The sequence below is a fragment of the Aspergillus vadensis genome (genome assembly GCF_003184925.1).
Source record: "Aspergillus vadensis CBS 113365 unplaced genomic scaffold BO88scaffold_11, whole genome shotgun sequence".
Taxonomy (NCBI): Eukaryota; Fungi; Ascomycota; class Eurotiomycetes; order Eurotiales; family Aspergillaceae; genus Aspergillus; species Aspergillus vadensis.
Genome location: NW_020292049.1, coordinates 861002 through 884689, shown reverse-complemented (window position 1 = coordinate 884689; position 23688 = coordinate 861002). Strand labels below are relative to the sequence as shown.

Below are 23688 nucleotides of genomic sequence, written 5' to 3'. Positions count from 1 at the left end.
AACTACTACATTCAAGCGTCTTGGAGAAACGGTCATATATAAGTCTTCTGTATATAATCATTCATCCACGAATCCACGCTATGCTATGTCATAACTATCTACTTGTAAATTGCATCCACATGCATCTAGACATTTATGAATGAAACAAATCAAACTACGACACCTCCTTCATCCCGAATCCATGTTCCTCAAGTCCCTCGGCGCCTGTATCCGGCGTCGCGAGAGAAGACTGCGACTCGGCGAACTTCGACACTGCGTCGTCGAGCTTACCGTATGCGCGGGCATTACGGCGCGGTTGGTTGGGGCCGGAGGCGGGGAGTTGGTAGCCGCGGAGACTATAAGATATCAATTAATTGTTTGTTAGTTGTTGTGGGTTGGTTATGAGGATTTAGGGGATAGATAGGGTGTGTAAAACGTACCGTGGACCTTGGCCGGTAGGTTTGGGTGCTTCGGAGACGTAGGTCCGTTGGAAGGTCTGGGTGTCGGCTTCGAAGGTACCCCGGGAGATGCTTTCGCGGATGGCGGCGAAGAAGGTATCCATTACGTGGTGGTTGTGGATTTGGAGGAGGGTCCAGGCGAGCATTTCCTTGGCGGTTAGGAGGTGGTGGATGTATGCGCGGTGATGGTTGCGGCAGGTGTAGCATTCGCAGGATTTGGAGAGTGCGGAGGTGTCGATGGTGTGGGATGGGGACCAGAGGTCGAAGGCGAGGTCATGAGGTTGGGTAATGGTCGTGGGGGTGTTGGGCGATGGGAAGGTGAAGTCCAGGGCGATGCCGGCGTCAGAGCAGACGCCCATGAAGGGGATGGTGAGGAGATCTGCTCCGAGGGAAACATCGCGGAGGATATCGTGGGGAGTTGCCGGTGCGCTGTAGAGGAGGCGGGGGAGGTCTCCGAGTGGTTCGGAGATGGCTGATAGAGAAGCCGATTCGTAGAGGGCCAGGCCGGAGATATATGGTCGGAGCTCGGTCTCGAGGTCGTCCATGTAGATTGACTGCTGGGCGTTCTCGAGAGGGAGGACGGGAGCGAAGTAGGCTGACTTTGACCGGGTGTTCTCTGGCACTGTGCTGCCGTAGAGTAGTCCTGTGGCATGCGTAGTGAAGGCGTGGGTGCGATCCACCATCTTGCCGCGTCTCTTGTTGCCAGGGGTGTGTCCCAGTACGAGATCTGCCAGTCCGATGACGATGTCCGGGTTGAGCTTCTGCACGGCGTCGACGTACTGGGTAGCTTCGAGCTGTCTGAAGCCGACGGAGGTGTAGATGGCGACGGAGTTGGGGGTGTTGGCCGGAGGGCATTTGATCGGGGGCTCCCGACGTGCGCCCATGATCAAGAGGAGATCATCGGGGAGAGCGACGAATTTGCGCAGGGCCGATTCATCGTGTGCGGTGGGAATGGTATAGACCGGAGGCGGATGTTTTTGGCTTTGTCTTTCTACGACTGATCTGGGCCCCGATGGGCATTCGTGTTAGCGAGAATTCGACCTCCGAACAGGGAGAGGAGGGCATACAATCTTCGAGACCGACATATAAACTGCCGATGTCTGTGTGATCACGCAGCACATCATGGGCAATATGCGGAACGACGCCTCGGGAGGCCAGAGGGATGTAGTGTGGGGTGGAGATGGGTTTTCTGCCGGCAAAGGCCAGTCTTCCCAGTCGGGGAGTCAGGACGGAGGCCGTAGCATTGAAGGTGAGCATCTCATTCGAGGGTTGCGGGGAAGACTCTGAGCCCATGGCGACCCTGAGGAGTGGAGGTTTGACGAAGGGATGGGGATGGTGGAGAGAGGAGAGAGAGAATCCGGCCGTTGTTGGAGAAGATGAGCGCGGCGCGTGCCGATGAAATGTGCTTCCCCACTAGTAGTTGGTATCGATAATTCGATATAGATGGTGGGTTCGCTAGTATTGGATGTATTTCCCAATGTCTGGCTAGGACTATCCCGAAATTTTCAAAACAGTGGATGAATAAATGTGTCTAGTATTGATTGTATTGTAAAAGAGAAATATTGCTGTTCTGGATTACATTACAGAAGATGTATCGCCAACTGACAATCCCAGAATGGAGCAGATAGAGTCACGATGGACGCCATTCCCAAACGGGCAAGATCCCCTCCAGCTCGTCGCGACCCGCGCGTCAAGCCACTTTCATCTCTCTTTCATAGCACACCTCTGCTCCTCTTCCGTATCTGTGGTGAGTTACGGATAAAGAATTGAGTTTTCCTGAGGCTCTTCATTGTCATTTTCACTCTGTGAAACTCTCCGGTTGTCAATTGATCCCCCTGCACACTGCACAACATGGCGGCACAAGCTCCTCCCGCGCGACGCGGGGCTCTCATTGTGGTCGAGGGGCTGGACCGCGCGGGCAAGTCCAGTCAGTGCGAATCTCTACACCAGAAACTACAAGAACTAGGCCATTCAGTCAAGTACATTCGCTTCCCAGGTAGCTCCCCTCCCTGTTTTAGTTGTCCTCGTGAGCACCGCTCTAATCCACACTTCCGCAGACCGGACCACTCCCATTGGAAAGCTCATTGATAGCTATCTACGTGGCCAGTCACAGTTGGATGACCATTCCATCCATCTCCTCTTCTCTGCCAACCGCTGGGAAATTGCTCAGGCTATTGAGGAGGATATAGCAGCGGGCATCACCGTCATCGTGGACCGCTATTCCTATTCAGGTGCCGTGTACTCGGCCGCCAAGGCCAATCCCACCTTGTCCCTGGAGTGGGCTTGGACCCCGGAGATCGGGCTGCCCCAGCCTGACCTGTGCGTTTTCCTGAGTATCGCTCCGGACGAAGCGGCCAAGCGCGGTGGCTTCGGTGCAGAACGCTATGAGAATGAGACCATGCAAACCCGGGTGCGGGAACTGTTCCAAACCATCTTCCGTGTCCAACGCAGCGGCGACATTCGCGTGATCGATGCTGGCAGGTCATTTGAAGCTGTTTCGGTAGACATCGAGAAGAGCGTGATGGACTGCATAGCTCGCTTGGACGCCATTGGGCCATTGAAACGATTCGTGTCAATTGCAGCTTAACTTCCTCCCAAGGAGGAATAGCGAGAAACGCTGCGAAGCAAATAAGAGAATCATCCCAGCTCCTCCATGTCTTCGCAGTCACTGTCGTCTATGATGATCTCCACCCTAGACGACTCCATATTATGGTCCTTTGGGCGGTTCAAGAGTTCATCGAAATTCGGATCCAGGTCTAACGACTCCGCCCAATTTTCATCCAAACTAGCGTCGTCATGATGGTCCACATTGAGACCGTCGCTGACGCCAACTGACGCACTCTCGACGCATGCAGCTCGGCTGCCTGGGTTTTCGGAGGCGCTGGCTACTTTATCAATGGCTTTTGTTTCATGGATAGGATCAGGCGCCTTTGCACGGCCTCGTTTTGCCTTTCGCAAAATGGCACGTGACTCATTTGGTCCTCGAGTTCTAAGGCTCAGTTCCCGCATCATTGTCGACCATTGGATGACCTGATTACATAGAGGACATTTTCCATCAATCGGAACGAGCTGCTCGGGCTCCTCGGCGTGCTCCAGAAATCTGGCCGACAGACATAATAGATGGCTGATGCAGTAGCAGCTTGCCCGGGGGCAAACTACAGCTAGTTCTTCATTGGGAACAACCTTTTCATGGCATAAATTGCAACGCAAATCGCTGGGATCATCCAGCAAGAAATGGGACTTCTCTACGTAGTCATAGATATGACTGTAGTCGACCTTGATATGTTCAACGCTTCGGACTCTCGGCTCGTCGGTCCATGACAGATGGTCCTTAGGACAGTCCCCATCCAGAATGGTCCGGACATGATCGGGAAGCAAGGTATCAACGCGGTCGCACCATGTCGTCCACAGCTGGTAGACGTCTCTGCTGAAGAATCGTAATCTTAGCGGCCATTTCGAAAAATAGGTCGAACGTAAGAAAAGATGCAGATCTTCTAAATGGGCCTTCAAGGATCTCCGGGAACCACGACCTCGATGCTTAGCCTTGCTGGTTTCGGTACTAGGCTGAATCCCTGAGGTGCCTGTCGCTTCGCCAGTCTCTAAGTCGATCTGGTGGCGATTCGCCGGGTGCTGCGAAGACATCTTTGGGTTCTGCCACGCCCACCTACAATGCTATTAGAACTGCAGTGTAACAGGAGTGCGGTGATGTGTTCATAGTTGCTTACTCGAACTGCAACGCAGCAACGCGGCTCGTAAAGCCCTCGACGAGCAAGACCATTTCCCACGGTCTTTTGTCGTCCTTGGCTGTTTTGCGAGCGCCACCTTTGGAATCTCCATTGTGCTGCGCAAGTCGCCTGGCAGGATGTGGAGTGGAGCCAATATACAGGGAAGTGTGCTTTTTGGTTGAGCGCAGCAGATAACAGCAGTAGTAGGCCGGGATTGGTTTAGTATGATCAACCTCTGCATCGTCCATTGCAGCAGATAAACAAGGCTCGTTCTCTACTTATCCAGATAATCGAGTTCGGTACAGTATGGGCTAGTGACGCATATCATCTGGATCAAGCAGATATTGATGGAAAAAAGGCGTTTCTGCAAGAACTGCGCGTATGGAAATGCTTGCGATCTAGATCAGTTTGGCGTTCAAGATCTACGCGGATTTGGCCGATCGATCAGCTGTTGCTCCAGCAGGAATACCCCTAGTCACATGACATTCCAGAATACTGAGCGCTGCTCGGGACTCGACTTTCTCAATGTAGCATCTACGGAGTATGTATGTACTCTTTTCTCTTGCTTGTTGCGCCCGATGACTTGCAGGGAATTTTCGAGCCATGTGCTTGCTCTTCATGGCTACTGTTGTCAATCTGTCAACACCCTTTTGCTCGTCTGTTGATGCAGTAATAAAGCTCGATCTACTTAGTCTGGAGAGCGGTCGAGTGAGGCTCAACCACTCATGGCAATGATGGCTGGCAATGAAGGGGTCACCACGTCCTCATCAACAACCCCATTTGGAAATTGCATGACACTTGCCAGGGATCAGTACGGAGCAAAGCGGACAAAGGAGACGACGCGGAAAAGGAACAAAAGAGGGCCAAGAAAAAAAAAAAGAAAATCTAGCGGATCTGGAAATTCTACAAGATGGAATATTGAACGTCTAATTAGCCGGGTGCAAAGTACTGTGGCACTACAGCCTGACATAAGTACTGCAGACGAAGCTGCAGCTGATTGACAACCGTGCTTGACATCTGCTCGGCAATATGAGCCACAACAATTTGAATGCATATTCGGGGCGACGACGAGGAAAGCACAAGGGATAGCCATCGATAGCCTCGGGGAGAGAGGGGTGTCCTCCCCATCCCACCGAGCCCAGACAGACAGACTATCCCATTTTCACCCGCATTCCTGCGGACCGTACAGGCTGGGTCCCCGAAGTCCGGAAAAGCTCGACCCGTAAGCTGGTGGGCGCATGTGATCTAAACTGGGCATGATCGGGGCTAGGGAAGTGAGCATTGCATGATTTCCCTAGACTAGGCTAGTGAGGACGACGGTAGCCATTATTCCCTAGCCAGATGCTATTACCAGCCCAAGGGATGGATAGTATCTAGTGTAATTAGGGAGACGGCCTGCCCGGTGGGGGTTTCCCATGGATTGGTATTACGGTACACTATATTATTATTCTCATTGTGTTTGGTCTGTGTGCCCTTATACCCCTCTGATTTGAGATATTTTGTGGTCGGTTCCGGACCATGGTTGACGTGTCACACTCAGGAATGCGTATCATACCTGCCTCCCTCCTTCAGAACCCTCCCAACATCCCATTCGGAGATCAGTGACTCGGCTACTCCGTAGAGTCTCAGCGATTTCTCCGGATGCTCTTATTGCCATCTACCCATCCTGATAGACTTTGCTAATGCCAATGTAAAGGGGACGGGGTCGTTATTGTTGTAGGCAAGATATGCCACGACGTGAGGATAAAGCCTGATATGGTTGAGCTAAGCAACCCGGCCGACTCCGTTCGTTCAATTTCCCCTGTAAGATCAAGGATGATGTGGTCATGAATTTACCGCCCCATACCCATACCCATACCTATCTATACGTATCTATGCCTTCTTCTGTCTTACCCTTGGGGTTTCTCCATCCGAAGGGACTTTTCCTTGGACCTTCAAACCCCGATGGCGTGCGCAATTAAATTCTCTTACTAAATAGTATCGTGTTTCTTTTTTCTCTCTTGAATGAATATGCCATGCAATGTTTCCTTTTGTCCAGTCCTTTATATTTTCTTTTTCTTTGTTGTTTCTAATCGAAACTTCCATCTCCTGCAGTAGAACAGGATAGTGGAGCTGAGCTTCACTTGTATGTAAGTAGGAGCTTTATACAGACTAAGTAATCAATAGCGAAAATCAAACACAAACGTGCCATTGGGAAATAAGCAGTGTTATATTACTTGTCGACCTTCCTCTATAGAGTATAACCATAAGTTGTTCATATAGAGCATTACCAGTTAAAAGTATCGTACAAAGGTAGAAGTAATAATAAGGTAGGTGCTAGCTAGGAAAGGTTGTGTTAATCCAAGAGAGAAAAGATGGGTATTGAGTTTGGGGATATTGGAAAAGTGGAAAGGCAGGAAAGTTTCCCTTCTTCCGAGGTCGTCGAAAGTCGTTACATCACCGTTTGCGGGCAAGAAGTGGATGGAATGAAGTCCAGCTGGTATCTTTCCCGGTTCCATACGTTCATACGGTAACAGAGCCTATCCTATTTGGGAATGTCTGATTACCGCTTTTGTTGTATTCGCTACCCTTTCTTTGCTGCCTGAGGCCAGAATATCCCGATGCAAATCATGGATCGAGAGGACGATTTCCATTTCTCGCTCTCTCTTGACGGATGGACTTGGCTTGACTTGCTGCTTCTGACTTTCTTACTGTGAAGTACGTTTTCTTTTTTCTTCACCCATTTGCTTTTTTCCCCTTCCATTTGTCTTGATTTATCCTTTTTTATTTTCCCTCTCCTATTTTTCCCTTTTTTCTGCACACCCTTCTTCCCCTTAGCATATTTTCTCGATCTTCCGTTCCATCCATTTTCTTCTTTTTTTTTACTCCAGACGAATTCGGCATCTGATAGTTTTTTCTTCAGTTGCCGATCCACTTGGGGTTGGTGGTCCTCTTTCTCCAGTCCAGGTCTGACGGGACGGGGGAAAGTTGTGGATAGGAACAACAACTTCCTATCTATCTACTTACTTACATCTCGATAACCAGACTAGACTGACTTATTATCTAGACGATCATTTTCATCCATGATTGTCTTTTTAGTCAGCTAAAACGCCCAAGCAGTGCCCCATTAGCTACTAACTAAACTACTATTACTACTACCTGGTTTGGCCCAAGTGGCTTTCCCTGCGAACTACCTTACTAGCTAGGACTACTTCCGGCTACGGTCAATTCCTCCAATCGTCACGACTGCTAAATCTCAACCCCCATTTTCTAAACTAAACCTCCTACTTCCCCTACTACTACTTTCCCTACCCTACGGAAAACACCCCTGCTACGGGATCCTGATCCTCCCCCCGATCCCTTCTCTTTCTCATCCCTCTCTTTTCTTCCCTCCCACTCTCTCTATCTGCTGCTGACCGGCTTTTTCTTTACCTGGGGTGAGCACGTTACTCTTCCAATCCTTGTTCCTGTTCCGAGATTCTCCACACTAGCCCTCCCGGGTTCATCTCGGCCTGCCCTTTGACAGTCCATCTGCTAGCTGGCTGCCCTTTTGCTCTCTATCATCATCAATTTCACCTCCCTCGCTATCTCCCCCATCTCCTTCCCCTCTCCATCCATCCCTCGGCCCTACTTTCTTCTTCCTTCCATCCAATCTCACCAGGTGTTCTATCCTCGGTTCTCGACACTAAACTCCATCTCTCTCAGTTGATCTGGCCCTCCTCCATGTGTTTTTCGCATCGGATGCTGGCCCCCTTCCGTCCGCGGTAAACCACGCGCAAATTCTCTCTCGCCTCAAAACCATTGTCGCCCCTCAGAAATGGTGGCTCCGGCCTCTGCTGGAGGCGCCTCTACAGGCCTGCAGCCTTCAACGAGTCGCCAACCCACTCGATCGGCCAGCACTCACCCATCGCATTCTCACAATGTTCCCTTGAGCGCTCGCAGGTCCGAACCCCTCGACTTGTCCACCGTCGAGCGCCGTGGACAATCCAATGCCCCTCGCGAACCGAGTACACGAGTGCGCCCCCATGGATTACAAGAGGCACCCACCTTCCGGCCGACAGAGGAGGAGTTTAAGGATCCCGAGGCATACATCCGCAAGATCGCGCCGGAGGGGAAGAAATATGGAATTTGCCGGATCATTCCGCCTGAGAACTGGCAACCAACGTTTGCTATAGATACAGAGGTATGCGAGTGCTCCTGCGATCTTGTTTGCTTGATATGGAGCAAACAAAGAGCTGCAGTGACTCCAGTCTGGGATATCCTGTGGGGGCTAAATAGGGCTGACCAACGCGTTCTTCTAGCGATTCCATTTCAAAACCCGTCGGCAGGAGCTCAACTCGGTTGAAGGAGGTATGCCCCCGCGCTCAGCCAAACAAGCTGCCGGTGGAGCTCCGCAGCCCAGTTCTGACGCGGACTCAGGAACTCGTGCAAACTTGAACTACCTCGATCAATTGGCCAAGTTTCACAAGCAACATGGCACCAACCTCAACCGATTTCCGAGCGTCGACAAACGTCCGCTTGATCTGTACAAATTGAAAAAGGCGGTGGAGGTCCGTGGTGGCTTTGATCAAGTCTGCAAGATGAAGAAATGGGCCGAGATTGGGCGCGACTTGGGCTACAGTGGCAAAATCATGTCCTCGCTCTCCACATCGCTTAAGAATTCGTATCAAAGATGGCTTCAGCCATACGAAGAGTATCTGCGTGTGGCCAAGCCCGGGGTTCAGCAACAATTGGAGCTGGAACATGGTGGTCCTTATACACCGTCCCCGAACCATTCCCCCATGCCCAAAAAGCCCGTATCACTTGACAGCGCCACGCCATCGGCCACGCCTCAGCCCGCACCGAGCAATCCAGTTGCGCCCCCAAGTGCGGCAAAGGAGGTCGAGGCAACCCCAGAGAAGCCCACACCGCCCATCGAGCCTGCTCGGCCGATCGCGTCTGGATTTACACCCGTGAACGCTGGCTCGAGTGGTTTCACTGCCGTCAACCGATCACCATCTTTTGTGGCTGTGAATAGTGGCCCCGCCGTGAAGCGGGAAGCCGACAATGGCTCTCTCACTCCAAAGAGTATCGCTGAGCATCCGGCCAATCCAAGCGCCGCTTCCAATGGCCATGCGGGTCCGCCAATGAAGCGCGCGATCAGCCACGAGAGTGCATCGCACGCTGAAAACGGTGAAGTTGATGCTAATGGTCGACGGAGCAAGCGACTTCGGAAAGGTATGTGCCTATTTTCTGTAGACGTAGTAGTCGCTGTCTAACCCTTCTTGCTCAGATGCGCCCCTGCCCACTGTATCGGGCTCACACATGAGCCTCCTGCGTCCTGCACCACCTCGGCAACGCAAGAGCGATCACCGGAAGACGGGTGATGTATGTTACTCTTCATTGTTACATTGTCTCAGTGCTAACTAAAGTCAGAAATGCGAAATATGTGGCAAATCGGAGGAACGCTCGTCGATTCTAGTGTGTGATAGTTGTGATCATGGGTATCACAAATCCTGTCTCGATCCACCCCTGACCACGGTCCCTGAGTATGACTGGCATTGCCCCAAGTGCCTGGTCGGTACCGGCGAATTTGGCTTCGAAGAGGGCGGCGTGTATTCGCTCAAGCAGTTTCAAGAGAAGGCGAACAACTTCAAGAAAACCTACTTCGCCTCCAAGATGCCTTTCGACCCCGTGCTCAACACTCACCGGCGTGAATCTGAGGATGATGTTGAGCGTGAATTCTGGCGACTGGTGGAGAGCTTGACGGAGACGGTTGAGGTCGAGTACGGGGCGGATATCCATTCAACTACGCATGGAAGTGGTTTTCCCACCATTGAACGGAATCCGCTGGATCCCTACTCGGTTGATCCTTGGAATCTGAATGTGATGCCTTTTCACGGAGACTCCCTGTTCCGCCATATCAAGTCTGACATCTCCGGCATGACTGTCCCTTGGGTCTATGTTGGCATGTGCTTTTCGACGTTCTGCTGGCACAATGAAGACCATTATGCTTATTCGGCCAATTACCAGCATTTTGGCGCCACCAAGACTTGGTACGGCATTCCCGGGGCGGATGCCGAGGCATTCGAGGAAGCCATGCGGCAGGCGGTACCGGAGCTGTTTGAGGGCCAACCCGACCTTCTGTTCCAGTTGGTCACGCTAATGCCCCCGGATCAACTGAGAAAGGCCGGCGTTCGGGTGTATGCACTGGATCAGCGGGCGGGTCAATTTGTGATCACTTTCCCGCAGGCATACCATGCCGGGTTCAACCATGGCTTCAACTTCAACGAGGCTGTTAACTTTGCGCCCGCGGACTGGGAACCCTGGGGTGCCATGGGGGTACAGCGACTTCAAGATTTCCGTCGACACCCGTGTTTCTCCCATGACGAGCTCCTTTTGACAGCTGCGGCTCGTGATCAATCTATCACCACGGCTAAGTGGCTGGCACCAGCACTTCAGCGTGCCTGCACGCGGGAATTGAGCGATCGAGCGACGTTTGCCAACCGACATCGGGAGCTGGCTCCGCACAATTGCACCCTGTATTCTGAAGACCCTGCAGCTACGGGGAATTGTCAACTCAAGTTTGTGGTTGAGGAGGAAGACCTGCCCGAGGATGATTATCAGTGCCAGTATTGCAAGGCCTATACTTATCTAGCGCAGTTCCGATGCCATAAGACTGGGAAGACTGTGTGCCTGCCCCACGTGGAAACGTATGATTGTTGTGGCGAACCGCTAACACAAAGGTTAACTGGCCCGGACCACACACTGCGCTATCGAATAGGTGATGATGCCTTGAAGGCCTTAGTACTAAAGGTCCAGGAACGCGCCAGGATCCCGGAGGCCTGGGGAGAAAAGCTCGACAAAATGCTGGAAGACGAGCCGAAGCCCCAATTGAAGGTCCTTCATAACCTACTTAATGAAGGTGAGAAAATCCCATACCATTTGCCTGGTCTCCAAGATCTCGCGGCTTTCGTCCAGCGTTGCGATAAATGGGTTGAAGAAGCAACCAATTACATTACCCGGAAGCAGCAGAACCGGAGGAAGAACGAGAAGGCGTGGCGCAAGGGGACTTCTAAAGCTGCGCAGCTGGAAGAACGTGATCGTGAAGTTCGCAGAGTAGAAAACATCTACGCCCTTCTTGCAGAGGCTGATAAACTGTCGTTCGACTGTCCACAGATGGCGGCTCTGGAAGAGAAGACCCGCGAGATCGAGAAATTCCGCCAGGACGTTAACGTTGCCCTCATGAACCCCAACATCCGATCGGTCCAGGAAGTCGAGGATCTGGTGGAATCCGCGCGCAATTTCAACGTGGATATACCCGAGGTTGAGGGACTAGAGCACATACTCCGGCAAATGAAATGGAACGAGGAAGCCCGTCGCAAACGGGATCGGTACCTGACCTTGAAGGAGTGTCAGGAGATCATCCAGGCCGGCGAGCAACTAGGACTATCGGAGACCAACGACCACCTACTCCACTTCAAGGATCTGTGTCGCCACGGTGAGGCCTGGGAAGCAAAAGCCAAGGAGTTGATGTCCGTAGAAGCCGTTCACTACCAGCAACTCGAGGCCTTGTCTGCGCAGGCATCCCGGTTCCCAGTGTCCCCTGATACCCTGGCAGCTGTAGACGCAATCCTGACCAAACAACGCGAAGCCCAGCGCAGGATCCAAAGTCTGTATGACCGGAGCCGGGATCCGGATTTTCGCAACCGTCCTAAGTACAAGGAAGTCCGGGAGCTCATGGATTCTCTGGAGGAGTTGAACAGCCGGCCCACTGGTGCGATTGACCTTGAGCGTGAGCAAAAGCGTCATGAGGATTGGATGAGGAAGGGAAAGAAATTATTTGGCAAGGCGAATGCCCCGCTGCACATCCTGAAGTCACATATGGAGTATGTCGAGAAGCGCAATTCATATTGCTTCGACCTGGAAGATCGCTGTCGGCCGCCTGTCGAACCGGCATCGCGAGATAATACCCCAGATGGTTTGTTGGAAAGTACCAGCACTCCTAGTATGTGGGGTGGTGGGAAGTCGCGGAAACGGGATGTGTTTTGCATCTGCAGACACTCAGAAGCTGGCATGATGATCGAGTGTGAGGTTTGTCACGAATGGTAAGTTTGTTGATGCTGTTTGAAGGGCGATACCATGCTTACTTCGTGTGCAGGTACCACGGCAAGTGTCTGAAGATTGCAAGGGGTAAGGTCAAGGAATTCGACAAATACACGTGCCCGATCTGCGACTGGCGTCAGAAGATCCCTCGAGATGCTGCCCGGCCCAAGTTGGAGGATCTCTTGGAATGGCAGGCTGAGATTGCTGGTCTGCCTTTCCAACCAGACGAGGAAGAGATCCTGGATAACATTATCAACCAAGCCACGACCTTCCGGGACTTCCTCCACAGCTTCACCAATGCTGCTTGTACCACTACGGAGGAGGTCCCCACGTTGATCTTCTACCTGCGGAAAATTGAGGGCGCGGAGGTTCTCCTGGCATATGAGACGAATTTCTTCCGACAAGAGATCCATAAGTGGGCGCCTGTTGCCCCCGAGCCTCCGCCGATCCTGGAACAGTCGCTCTCCACTCGGAAGCCCCGCCCCACGAAGCAGCAGAAGATCATGGCTCAGCTCGGCGTGGAGCGGCCTGAAGACCTGCCTCCTCACCTTCGCACTAAACAGCCCAACTTTGCCAAGCGCAAGTCAATTGAATCTCAGACTGGCCGCCCTTCCATACTCCAGACGCCGGGCGACGGCTCGAATTCGGACTCGGGCCGCAGTGGTCCTACGCTGACGCCGATGGCGGATGCTCCAAACCCGCCGTATCCTTTCTCTGCAAACTACTCACTTCCTGCCACCGACTCTACCCCGGCGTTTGCACCAGGGTCCTCTGCGTTCTTACCTCATGTTTCAGCCGACTCGCCGTCGTTCCCTCCGCGATCTCCCACTCTACCGCACCAGGGTTTAGACACGTCCCTCTTCAGCTCTCCTCGGTATACCCGAGACCACAATGACGCGCCTCCTGGAGTGGATGTGGACAGCCGTGATCCTTTCGACAGCAGTCCTCGCCAGAACCTCGATGATGTGTTCGCCGACCTGACGAACCAAGATCAGGATCCGGACCAAGAACCTGAACCGGAGCTTATGGAGAACACGCACGCCAACGAGGCGCTTGAGGTTCTCGACGTGAGCAACGGGGATGATTCTGATGGCTTGCCTGATGCAGACTCTCCTGATCACAAATTGAACGGGGACACCAACGGCCATGCCGAGGCAGACGACCATGCTGATGAGCTTTGACCGAACCTTTTCCTACCGATAATTCAAAAATTTTTCTCGACCAACTTGACCGATAGTATGTTTAGTGGGTTCATGGGGATGTCCGGAATTTCTCTTTCTCAAACTGTTCTCTTTCCTTAACCTTTTAACGTTGCATGACACGGCATTCTGCGGCGTTTCCAGACTTGCTGGTGGCTTTGTGTTGTTCCTGGATTGTTAACGGTGTTGTTGTTCACTGGGATGCCAGCTGTTTTGCTCTTAAAGTCTTCTTCGATTCGCTCGGATGGGATCTTGATCCTGTTTAAAAATTCTTGTTGTGGTTTGTACGAATTCGGTGCACGAAGACAACGGAGACCTGGCTAGTCCGTCTCCGCATTGCGTGGTGTTTTCCTGTCTTCTCTATTCTTATTTGATAGTTGTTTGTGTGTGATTTCACTGTTCCTTCTTCCAAGGGGTGGCTTTTGTTTTCTCAGGCCAATGTACACTGCTGTCTTTGCGCTTTCTCCAGTATTTCTATTTTTTTAGTCAGTCGCTCGATGAGCGCGTTCGATGTGACATTAACCAACAATCGTTCAATACAGTAGACCTTATTCCTCAGCCTATGTGCAGTAGCTCTACTATATTCTACAATCCACACAGCCACCCCAGCAGTAAATGTCTTATCTACACCACATCCGCATACGCACTCAAAGCAGACTGTCCCCCCGTATGCACCATCAACACATTAACACCAACCCCATCTCCCTCCCTTCCCCCTCTCTCAACCCAATCCCTACCCACCTCCCCCTCCCTAACCCAATGCACCATCCCCCTCGCCACCTTCCCCGTATACACCGGATCCAACAACACCGCCTCCTCCCTCGCCATCAACCGCACCATATCCCCCGTCTGATCATCCACCTCCCCATACGCCGTGCCCGCGAACCGCTCATCAACATGCACATCCTCCATCGTTATCTCCCTCTCCACATCCTCAATCCCGATGAGTCGCCCCGCTTGTCGCGCAAACTGCAATACTCTGCTCTCGTGGTAGCTGCGCGGGCGCGTCGGGGAGGTGAGCACGCCGATGATTTTTCTCGGTGGGCGGCGGGCAGTGGAATCGGGATCTTGGTGGTGTGTTTCTCGTTCTTGCCTCTCGAGGAGCTTTAATCCCGCGATTAGTCCCCCGTGGGTACTACCGCTGCCGCATGCCACGAAGATGTAGTCCATTCTTCCGAGGTTGGTTGGGGCGGGGGCCCCGGGTTGTAATGGTGGTTGGGTTTCTTGGTACGCTATTTCGAATGCGCATCGCGCGTATCCCAGTCCACCTAGGGGGTGGAGGCTTGCGCCGGAGGGGATCCAGTAGGGGGATTTATTTTCGGATTGGAGGGTTGTGAAGATCGAATGTACCCCATCTTGGTCTTCTTCTTCTTCTCTATTTGTAGATGTGGATGTGGATGTTGTAACAGTAGCTGAATCCAAAACCCTCACATCAGCCCCTAACAACTTCGCAACCTGGACATTCCCCGTCCTCTCGAACAGACTCTTGTCTGGTACTTGGGCGTATCCGCCCCCCGTCGCTTTGTGGAGGATGATCACCGGCCGTGGGAGGTTCAGGTGGTTCGCGATGCTGGTTACTTGGATGGTGTGGTTGCTTTGGAGGGCGCCTTCGGTTACTAGGGTTACTTCCTTGTTGTTGTTCTTCCTGTTGGTATGGTGTTCCTGTGGGGATGTGAGGGTTCCGTGATCGGGTCCTGGTGCTAAAGAGCCGTATTTTGGTACTGGGGAAAGAATGTCTGGTATTAGGTACTCGAGTTTGCGGTATTTGTTGCCGCTGGAGGTCAGTGGGGAGGCGTGGTCTTCGCGTTTGAGGTGCAGGGTTATGTTTATGTTTGTGTTTATGTTCTTGTTGGTGGTGGGGTTTGTGTATGGGGATCTGAGGAGGGTTCTGGTTAGGGTTGGGAGTGGGTGGATGGGGGATGGGGTTGGGTAGAGGAGGGGGTAGCGTGGGATCTGGGAGAAGGGGGTGGGGAGGGGGATCATGGTGTTGTAGTTAAAGTGTAATTGAGTGTGAATTGGGTGGTTTGGAGGGCGAGAATACGGTGTTCAGTGTGATGTTGTCAGTGTTGAGGGGAATGGTGCGGAGTATATATCAGGGAGGTTGGAGTATATCTGGAGGGTACGTTAATACTACAGTACTAGTAGTAGTGTGTGAGTACCTACGAATTGAGAATGGAATTGACTTACAGCAGAGATTGGTGAAGAGATTCTTGGTTTAGAGATATCATTTAGATGAGATGTCAGTGATACCATGAATAGCTGAATATCTTGATGATGCCATAGGCGGTCAAGTTCTGCCTCTCCGCGGCGGAGATTCCCCGATGAGGAATTATCCCCTCATCTTATATTTTCGACTCCAAAACAACATCACCAATCCCAATCTCACTGCACATCCTCCCTGATAAACCCGTTACAATGCCTCCTCCCGAGCACAGTCTCTTCCAATTCCTCGCCAAAGCCCTCCAAACCCACCACCGCTTCCTCGCCGGCCGACTCTCCCGTGCCGAATCCCCCATCTACGTCATCGGCAACCCCTCCGCCGACCTCGACTCCATCATCTCCGCCATTGTCTACGCCTCCTTCGCCCATCCCCGGCCTCACGTCCCCCTAATCAACCTCCCTACTGTCCCTGCAGGCCCCGAACTACGCCGTCTACGTCCTGAGTTCATCAAATCCCTCTGGCTCTCCACGCACCCCCCCGTCCCCGACGAAGAAACATGGTCCGACACGCCCGAGTCCGCCGGCCCTCTTCTCCAAGAACACATCCTCACCGTCTCCGACTTTGCAACTCACCTCCAAGACTACAATCACAACAACGACGATAATAAATTAACCGCCGACGCCGTCCTCGTCGACTGGAACGCCCTTCCCATCCGCTCCCCCACCCAACCCCGAGGCCAAGGCTCCCTCCCCACGCTCCCCAACCTCACCTTCACCGTCCTCGGCTGCATCGACCACCACGTCGACGAACACTTCCTAGCCCCAATCACAGACCCAGACCAGCCCTTCCTCCTCCAACCCGCCGGGTCATGCACCTCGCTCGTCGTCAACATGTTGGATAAAATGGACCGCTGGCGACGCACTTCCTCTGCCACCTCCACCCCCGAGGAGCTATCATCCGAACTCCAATTAGCGAAACTAGCCATGAGCGCGATCCTCATCGACACGGCGAACTTCACCGCCAAGGAGAAGGTCACGGACTCGGATACGCTTGCGTATAGTTTCCTGAGATCGAAGATAAATGCGATTTCGAATCGAGATGGGGATGCGGCTGGGAAGCCCTGGGATCATAATAAGTTCTTTGAGGAGGTGGTGGCTGCCAAGCAGGGGAGCTTGGATTTGTTGACTGTTCCTGAGGTCTTGGAGAGGGATTATAAGGAGTGGAGGGAACTGCCTTCTTCGAAGAAGAAGGAGGGAGAAAGGGAGGTGAAAATTGGGATTTGTTCCATGGTGCGGTCATTGCCGTGGTTGGAGAGGAAAGCTGGCGGGGCGGGGGCCCTACTTGATGCTGTGGTGAATTATGCGAAGAGGGAGGAGTTGGATGTGGTGATGGTGATGACGGCGTTTAGTGGTGCGGAGGGGAAGTTTTGTCGGGAGTTGTTGGTGTGTGCGACTGGGGAAGGTGGTGTGCGTGGCGTGGAAGTGTTTGAGGAGCAGGCGGGTGTGCAGTTGGGGTTGGAGAAGTGGAGGGTGTTGGATGGAGATGAGGAGAGTCAAAGTTCTGAGTTGGGGGATGTGAAAGGAGATGATGGCCAGTCGTGGAGGAAGTGGATCTGGGTGCAGGAGGATGTTACGAAGAGTCGGAAGCAGGTGGCGCCGTTGATTAGGGACGCAGTGAAGTCTTTGTAACTCAGTATCTACTTTGTATATCTCTTGGGTATATATGCTTTTTGAATATATAGATGGGTGGATATAATTGGGTTAATTATTTAATTGCTTCTTGCTCCAGCCACGTCACAATCAGATATGGTTCTATATCTATCTTATCAGAATCGACTGACTGTGCGACTGTTGATGGGTACTGACCAGTGAGCCCGTATTCAAAGCCCCAGCACAACACATAATAGATACAATAACACAACACAACTGAAGCAAAAAAGAACCAATTTCGATGTATCCCGACCTGATTCACAGCACCAACCGTTCTAGTCATGCTTCTAGATCGTAGCAGTAAGTTCATTGCAGATTGAATAAAGCCCCAAACAGCCATATCATCAGACATGATGCCCCATAATTCAGAAACCATAATGCATAAAAACATGAAATAAAATTGTTGAAACAGTCAAGAAGGAAAAGAGTAAGAACAAAGAATAACACCGGCGCCATCATGGTCTTTCCGGAAACGCCTCAATATGATGGTAGTAACATGTAGGGGTAGATCACGTCCTGCTGCCCCTTGATGATGTCCTGGTACAGATGCCAGTCCCGGACCGGATGCAATGCTGTCAATTAGACAAATGTCGACGAAGAAGTCTCCGTAGATGAACACAAATAAAAGATTAGATTACAGTCGCGTTTGCTTGGCAAATGTTCCCAAATGCAAGCCCGGCAGTTGGGAATTTCGGTCAGTAACACTCCCATTCGCAAAAGACACACCACCGTGCAACTCGGTCGGCCAATACCAAGCCTCGCCACACGCCGCGCTCGCCAATTTTGATCACCGTCTCCCAGACGCTGCCATCTGCCGGCGCGTCGGTGAAAGCGTGTGTGCCTGTGTGGGGGCTGAGCATATGCTCGGGCTTCCGCGTCAGACGAAGAATCTTGCCTGATGGAGACTGAATCGCCAGCTTGGCCGGTTTTTCGCGTCCGGACATCGACCGGCCGGACGAAATGGCCGATGTCGAGGCAGAGAACTCGTTGGACACACCGGACACCGTGGAACCACCCGCGGAACTGGAAACCATACTCAATGCGCTCGCAGGCCGGGTGAAGACCGACGGTGAGACACGCCCACTGACGCCAGCCTCATTGCTGCCGGACGACAAAGCCGGGGAGGCTGGGTGTTGGCGCACAGCAAAAACGAAGGTGTTGTTGACCGCCAGCTTCGCACACTGCGGCTGCATGATGTAGAGATCATGTCGCTGAGCGTGAGGGGTCGGATGGCGCAGCACAAAATCGTACGGCGGGTTATCGCTGCTGTGGAGCATGGGAAGGGCAAGAGCCAACGGGTGGGGAATATCACGGCTGGAGTGCATCAGTCCCTTCTTGCCGGCATACACCTTGACTGTGCCCTGTCCTTCATCGCCGGGCAGGATAGCTTTCACCGTAATCCGCTTCTGTCCACTGACCCAGTCGGGCTGCACCAGCGCACGCTTGCGCACAACTTCGCCGCTTTCGAAGAAATCACCATCGGCGTCACGAGCAAACGCTGGGGCTTCCACCTCGGCCGCACATTCCACGTCCGGGGGCACTGAAAGGCGAATCTGCATGACTTCCAAGCCGTCAATCCGGATGATGCTAGTATCATAATCGGGGAATTGCATATTCAGCTTGAAATATGGTGGGCAGGCCGCCGGGAGGGTCAGCAGAACGTCTGGCGAAATAGGCGGGCAGATGTGCTGCTCTTCAGGAGCAAGAGGAACATGCGTATAGCAAATCTCCAAGGGTCGTGCCAGGAAATACCAGCTTTCGGCCACGGAAGTGTTATTGGTGACGAACTGGTTCCGTCGCGGATTCGTAGGGCTGGCCAGCGAACAGTCCATGATGCGCCATTCGCCATCCACGAGCACCGAGTTCCACCAATGGTTGGGTCGCGAGAGGCCGTCCAGGTCAAACATCTCCCCAGGGCCTTTGAGGAACCCATTGATCGCTTCAGCATGGAGACCGACCGCCGCACACATCTCCTTGACCAGATAGGCCACTTCCTGGGGACTGCCTCTTTTCGTCTGCAGCACCCGCCTCAAATCGATGCCGATCTCTTCAACCGGGTCATCCCAGGCGATCTTTTCGCTCACCCAAGTAAAGATGGCGCGCAGCCTCTGGACATCACTCTTATAAGGGCGGCAGACATACCCGTGCGCTAAACTCGCCGGATTCGTCATTGGGGGAAGACTGTTGACAAAACGCGCGCTCTTGTCCACAAGGTTCAGGTTGACACTGGCGAAGTTGGTCGGCTCACTGATCGGCAAGCCGTCAATGCTTTCATCGCCTTCCGCCGTCTCGTAGAGTTCCTCCACCGAATAGATCACAGGGTGGTCCATCATTTGGCATCTTTCAGCCCGTTCGATTCTCTCGTTTCGACTGGGCGAGCTTGCGCGGTTTACATCGCGACGGACCTGTACCCAATCGATGGCGCTGGTGCCAGGCCCCATTTCGCGGGCAGAGTCCCGGCTGGATTGCAGAGCACGGATTGGCGAGATCCCTCTGCCCTTAGTGGGCGATGAAGAGCCACCATTGTGCCCGACTGCGATGCTGCTCCTCGCGTTGGCAGCGCCTGTCTTTGCTGACTCGAAGATCTTCTTGAAGAACCCTGGCTTCTTGGCCTTTGGTGTGGAAAGGCCACCGAACACAGCGGTCGGCTCTTCTGCGCCGCCTTCACCGGACGACCAGGGTATGGCAGATGACGCACCTTGCCGAGAGGTATTATGGCTGGAATGGTACGATATACCGGTCAACGGCGTTTCGGGCCTTGCCACCCGGGAGACATCGCTGAAGCCTCTCGAGCGGAACGTGTCGACTGCCGTGTTTGGTCTCTCGGCCGGAGTGGTACCTCTCCTGGCATAACTACCCGCACTCGTTGCGCTGAATCCACCGGCTGAGGGCCCACTCATGATGCTTTGGCTGGTTCTCTCGGTGCTTCCCGTCTGTGTCGTACTCGTACTGTGCACCCCGCTCGAAGAGTTTGTCGTGCTGGACTTATTGGTATATGACCGATTGAGCAGGTCCCCACGGAGATCTTGGCCGGACCTCCGTCCTCTTACCACTGGGTACTGGGCGGGGATCGAGTTATGCCGGGCATGGTATGGTACGTTTCTTGGGGGAGGCGGTGGGGCTTCCTCATCAGAATGTTGCGCATCCTCAGCCTCCCTTTGACTCTGCTCTTGCATTTGCCGAAGTCGACTTTCCATCCTCTGTACATAGTTGTTCAGTTGTGGCGGACCGTCCATGTAGGGATCATGTGCGTAGACGCTGTTTCTATGAGTCTGACTGCCATGATATTGGTACTCCTTGTCTCCATCAAAACCCAGAGAGGTTAGCGGCCGACGGGAGGTTTGTATGGGCCGAGTTTCACGGAAGCTCTCATATGCGTCCGGTGACCACGGGTTGTTGAACATCGGCTGCGGCGACGGTGACTGCCCGCCTCGGGGCAGTCCCATATCCTCCAATGAAGTCATCACGTCTTCCATCGCATCACGAAGGGGCGACGGGGTGTGTCCGCGGCCCTCGGAATGGGCAGCCGGTGATGGCGTCCTTGACATTGTGACAAAACGATCGTTCATGTCCAGGCGTGTGGGAACATGTGGTTCGATAGACGGCTGACGATTGACAGCAACTCTATGTGGTGGCGGGGGTGGAGGGGGCGGCGAGTCTTCTCTCTCGTGCAGCTGAAGTGGAGATATTTCGCGCGAGGAGGGCCGGTGTAGAGATATGCTGTGTCTCGGAACCTGAGGAGGCATAAAATCTACGTCATCAGGCGGATATGGGGATGCTGCACGAGACGCAGGTCTCTGTATTGCAACCTCCATAGGAGGGAGAGATGGAAGCTGGTAATCGATGGTTGGCGGAGGGGCTGGCGATACCGCACGAGGAGGAGGTCCGGGACGTGGTGCACTTTGCGCAGGCGGGATGGCAGGAAGATGAAGTTCTGGGTCAGGCGGATGGGGCGACACTCCGCGAGAGGGAGGTCTGCGGGTCATGTATGTCCCAGGAAGGGTGGACGAAAGTTGGGGATCTGGTTCGGCTGGAGGATGCGGGGACATCGCACGGGACAAAGGCCTGGACCGGGATACGGGCCTTGACAAAGAGCTCTGATGCTTTACAGCGGTTGTTGGGGTGCGCAGCGGTTTCACCTTCCGCGAGGAAAGACTGCCATCTCGGGGTGGAGTTTGCGGGATCGTACTGGTCACTGGCGACGAGGAGGTCGAGCTCCGGGATAGCTCACCCGAAGGCGCAAGAGCTTCTTTATGGGCTTGGAATGGCTTTCGAAAGACCGTTTTCTGTTTCTTAGGAGCCGAAGTTGGATTCGTGATTGGCGAGGAGGCAGTTGGTGGCATGGGGCTCGTTGACCGTTGCACAGGTACGAAATCCTCCCTGAGCACTTCAACGAAGTTGGAGGGAAACAAACCCATCATGCGCCTGTCTCGCCGCAATCGGCCCATCCACCACTGACCATCGCCAGCATTTAGACACTCAATGAGGTCGCCCTCCACAAATCCCAAGTCGCGTTTGGTTTCTCCACCCCATGAATATATTGCGCGACACCAGCAAGGGAATCGGGTCGGGAGCTGGGGTGCGGCGGGGGCCATTGCGGCTGAATTGACCGAGCACGAGCGGACCGGAGATCGACTACTACCACCACCGCTGATTGCTAGCCAGAGCGGACGTCAGATTGCTGGAGAAAACGATCGGATATGCAATTGACGTGTCAGAAGATTGATATGATGCAGTATCGGGGCCCGATCGAAGTATCAACGAGGTAGGAAAGTCAAAGGGCGAATATAGCTACAAGCGCACCGTCGCTGAACGAGAGACAATAACGGAAGCATTAAGGACCGGGTAACGGAGCTGTAGACCAACACATGGCAAGAAAGGAAAAACAAAAACAAGGGAAGAGAGTAGCACGCCGGAACGCGAAGAAGGGGGGCGGAAGGTTCAGCGTGGGATGCGACACGCTTTAGGTTAAAGGGAGGGGGTGGTTGGGTTAGTTAGTGAGTGGAGGAGAGAGCGAGAAGCTAGGGAAGGGGGGGGGGGGGAGAGAAAGAGTGAGAGAGAGAGAGATGGACTTGGAACTCAAGGGAAACTGGACGGTGAGGCCCGATCGATGTTTTGGTGTTTACGTGGGCTCCGTTTCGGGACTAGTCCCTCCCTTATCGATAAGCTTATTACGCACAGTCCTCTTTGCTAGTCACTAGTCAACTACTATTATCCTCTTCCTCTAGAGTTTACATCGATTTCTCTCCCTTTATAACTCTGTTCGCTGGATGATGTCAGTTCAACATACCAATAACCGAACTCATTCAGAATCAATCATAGGTCATACGAAGCTCCACGGTACTCCGCGCGTGGCTACTAGGGGTCCCCCTCCCCCAAGATGAGGATCCATGGTTGTACCTCCGCTACCCGCTGTACCACCCAGAGAACATTCACCCCTGGGTTGCCAATCAACTTGTGTTTCATCTATAGATTACTACTTGTGGTGCAATACAACTACTTTGTACCCACCTCGAAGAGAAACCAGTGCGGATCATATGAGAGACTAGACCAGAATTTACCCGCCCTCGAAACAGTTGAGGTACTGTATAGTATATAAGTCTCCTTCTGGTGTTTCCTCCGATGGTATTCTTCATGATAAGCTAATCTGTCTGTCACTTAGCTCCCAGGTCTGTCAAACTGATGGCAACGATTTAGATCACACTCTCACTCGAAGCTCAGACCGCGAGGTTTTTTGGATATAGTAACATCAAGCGATGACTCCAAAGGCATCTCCTGGTATGTGGCCAAAATCCCTCCAACCCAACTGGTCAGCTGCCGCAGCCCCTTGCTTGGCTGAGGTAATGATGGTCGATATTGTCTGCATCGCAATTCCGAGGAAACTGATCTACCGGCCGACGAAGCTTACTGTCGTATCCTGGATGTCCTTTCTAGAATTCCTTCCTCGGGTCAAGTCATGGGGAGTCATATCAGTCTACTCGCTCGAGTTTATTGCGGCTAGCGTACGAGGAGTAAGTTCATGTACGGCCTCAATGCCGCTATCTGCAAAGTTTATCATCGATCGTAGTGTCCTATTCTCAAAAAATTGCCAGTAGTAGATATATATATGCATATATATCTGTACGATGTGTAGTACGTATTTAATGGTAGGGTAGGAAGTAGAGGGGGAATGAAAATTAGCTTTTTTCCAAGCAGTACCAATCTCATCCATAGCCTTCTCTTCGTCGCAGTTACTAATATCCTGTGCTATGCTATGGACATCAAAGTTTTCTCTGCTACTGTAACAGCGGAGTGAGGCGGATGGTCATCGTTCCAGTCGGGCCCGGCGATACACGTGCCACTCACAGGTCTACCACCCTACCTCGACCACGCTAATCTAGTAAATCCCCTACT

The 23688-nt window shown here is 52.9% G+C and overlaps 8 protein-coding genes across 8 annotated transcripts; 4 read left to right on the top strand and 4 right to left on the bottom strand.

Annotated features, from left to right (window-relative positions):
• Positions 1-154: 154 nt before the first annotated feature.
• Positions 155-1730, bottom strand: BO88DRAFT_425633 (tRNA-ribosyltransferase family protein; the record flags this gene model as incomplete). Its single annotated transcript, XM_025708846.1, has 3 exons — positions 155-335; positions 420-1434; positions 1505-1730. 3 exons carry the CDS (start codon positions 1728-1730, stop codon positions 155-157), a joined length of 1422 nt encoding a protein of 473 aa, XP_025563105.1.
• Positions 1731-2184: 454 nt separating this feature from the next.
• Positions 2185-3024, top strand: BO88DRAFT_388678 (bifunctional thymidylate/uridylate kinase; the record flags this gene model as incomplete). The annotated part of the gene is made up of 2 exons (XM_025704878.1): positions 2185-2433; positions 2495-3024. The coding sequence occupies exons 1-2, from the start codon at positions 2289-2291 to the stop codon at positions 3022-3024; spliced, it is 675 nt and encodes a 224-aa protein (XP_025563104.1). The 5' UTR covers positions 2185-2288.
• Positions 2800-4690, bottom strand: BO88DRAFT_46659 (structure-specific endonuclease subunit SLX1). Its single transcript, XM_025711478.1, has 2 exons — positions 4163-4690; positions 2800-4101 (listed from the first exon to the last, which is right to left on the bottom strand). Exons 1-2 carry the CDS (start codon positions 4408-4410, stop codon positions 3075-3077), a joined length of 1275 nt encoding a protein of 424 aa, XP_025563103.1. The 5' UTR covers positions 4411-4690; the 3' UTR covers positions 2800-3074.
• Positions 4691-7958: 3268 nt separating this feature from the next.
• On the top strand, positions 7959-13407 carry BO88DRAFT_462775 (putative PHD transcription factor (Rum1); the record flags this gene model as incomplete). The annotated part of the gene is made up of 5 exons (XM_025711230.1): positions 7959-8324; positions 8443-9358; positions 9414-9508; positions 9557-12228; positions 12282-13407. The coding sequence occupies 5 exons, from the start codon at positions 7959-7961 to the stop codon at positions 13405-13407; spliced, it is 5175 nt and encodes a 1724-aa protein (XP_025563102.1).
• Positions 13408-14049: 642 nt separating this feature from the next.
• On the bottom strand, positions 14050-15408 carry BO88DRAFT_453747 (1-aminocyclopropane-1-carboxylate deaminase/D-cysteine desulfhydrase; the record flags this gene model as incomplete). Its single annotated transcript, XM_025710766.1, has 1 exon — positions 14050-15408. One exon carries the CDS (start codon positions 15406-15408, stop codon positions 14050-14052), a length of 1359 nt encoding a protein of 452 aa, XP_025563101.1.
• Positions 15409-15799: 391 nt separating this feature from the next.
• Positions 15800-17346, top strand: BO88DRAFT_404997 (putative exopolyphosphatase). Its single transcript, XM_025706762.1, has one exon. The coding sequence runs from the start codon at positions 15841-15843 to the stop codon at positions 17272-17274; it is 1434 nt and encodes a 477-aa protein (XP_025563100.1). The 5' UTR covers positions 15800-15840; the 3' UTR covers positions 17275-17346.
• Positions 17347-17990: 644 nt separating this feature from the next.
• Positions 17991-21890, bottom strand: BO88DRAFT_415223 (putative SH3 domain protein (Cyk3); the record flags this gene model as incomplete). The annotated part of the gene is made up of 1 exon (XM_025708200.1): positions 17991-21890. One exon carries the CDS (start codon positions 21888-21890, stop codon positions 17991-17993), a length of 3900 nt encoding a protein of 1299 aa, XP_025563099.1.
• A 735-nt stretch (positions 21891-22625) lies between these two features.
• BO88DRAFT_404994 (uncharacterized protein) lies at positions 22626-23362 on the top strand (the record flags this gene model as incomplete). Its single annotated transcript, XM_025706761.1, has 1 exon — positions 22626-23362. A coding segment is annotated over exon 1 (311 nt), but the record flags the coding sequence as incomplete, so codon positions are not given.
• Positions 23363-23688: the final 326 nt, after the last annotated feature.

What these genes read in the sequence shown, in the direction of transcription:
- BO88DRAFT_46659 (XM_025711478.1), bottom strand. Translation starts at nt 4,410, where the DNA reads ATGGACGATGCAGAGGTTGATCATACTAAACCAATCCCGGCCTACTAC. An exon ending in GTTGCTGCGTTGCAGTTCGA is followed by an intron (nt 4,102 to 4,162) that starts GTAAGCAACTAT and finishes ATAGCATTGTAG; the next exon opens with GTGGGCGTGGCAGAACCCAA.
- BO88DRAFT_404997 (XM_025706762.1), top strand. Translation starts at nt 15,841, where the DNA reads ATGCCTCCTCCCGAGCACAGTCTCTTCCAATTCCTCGCCAAAGCCCTC.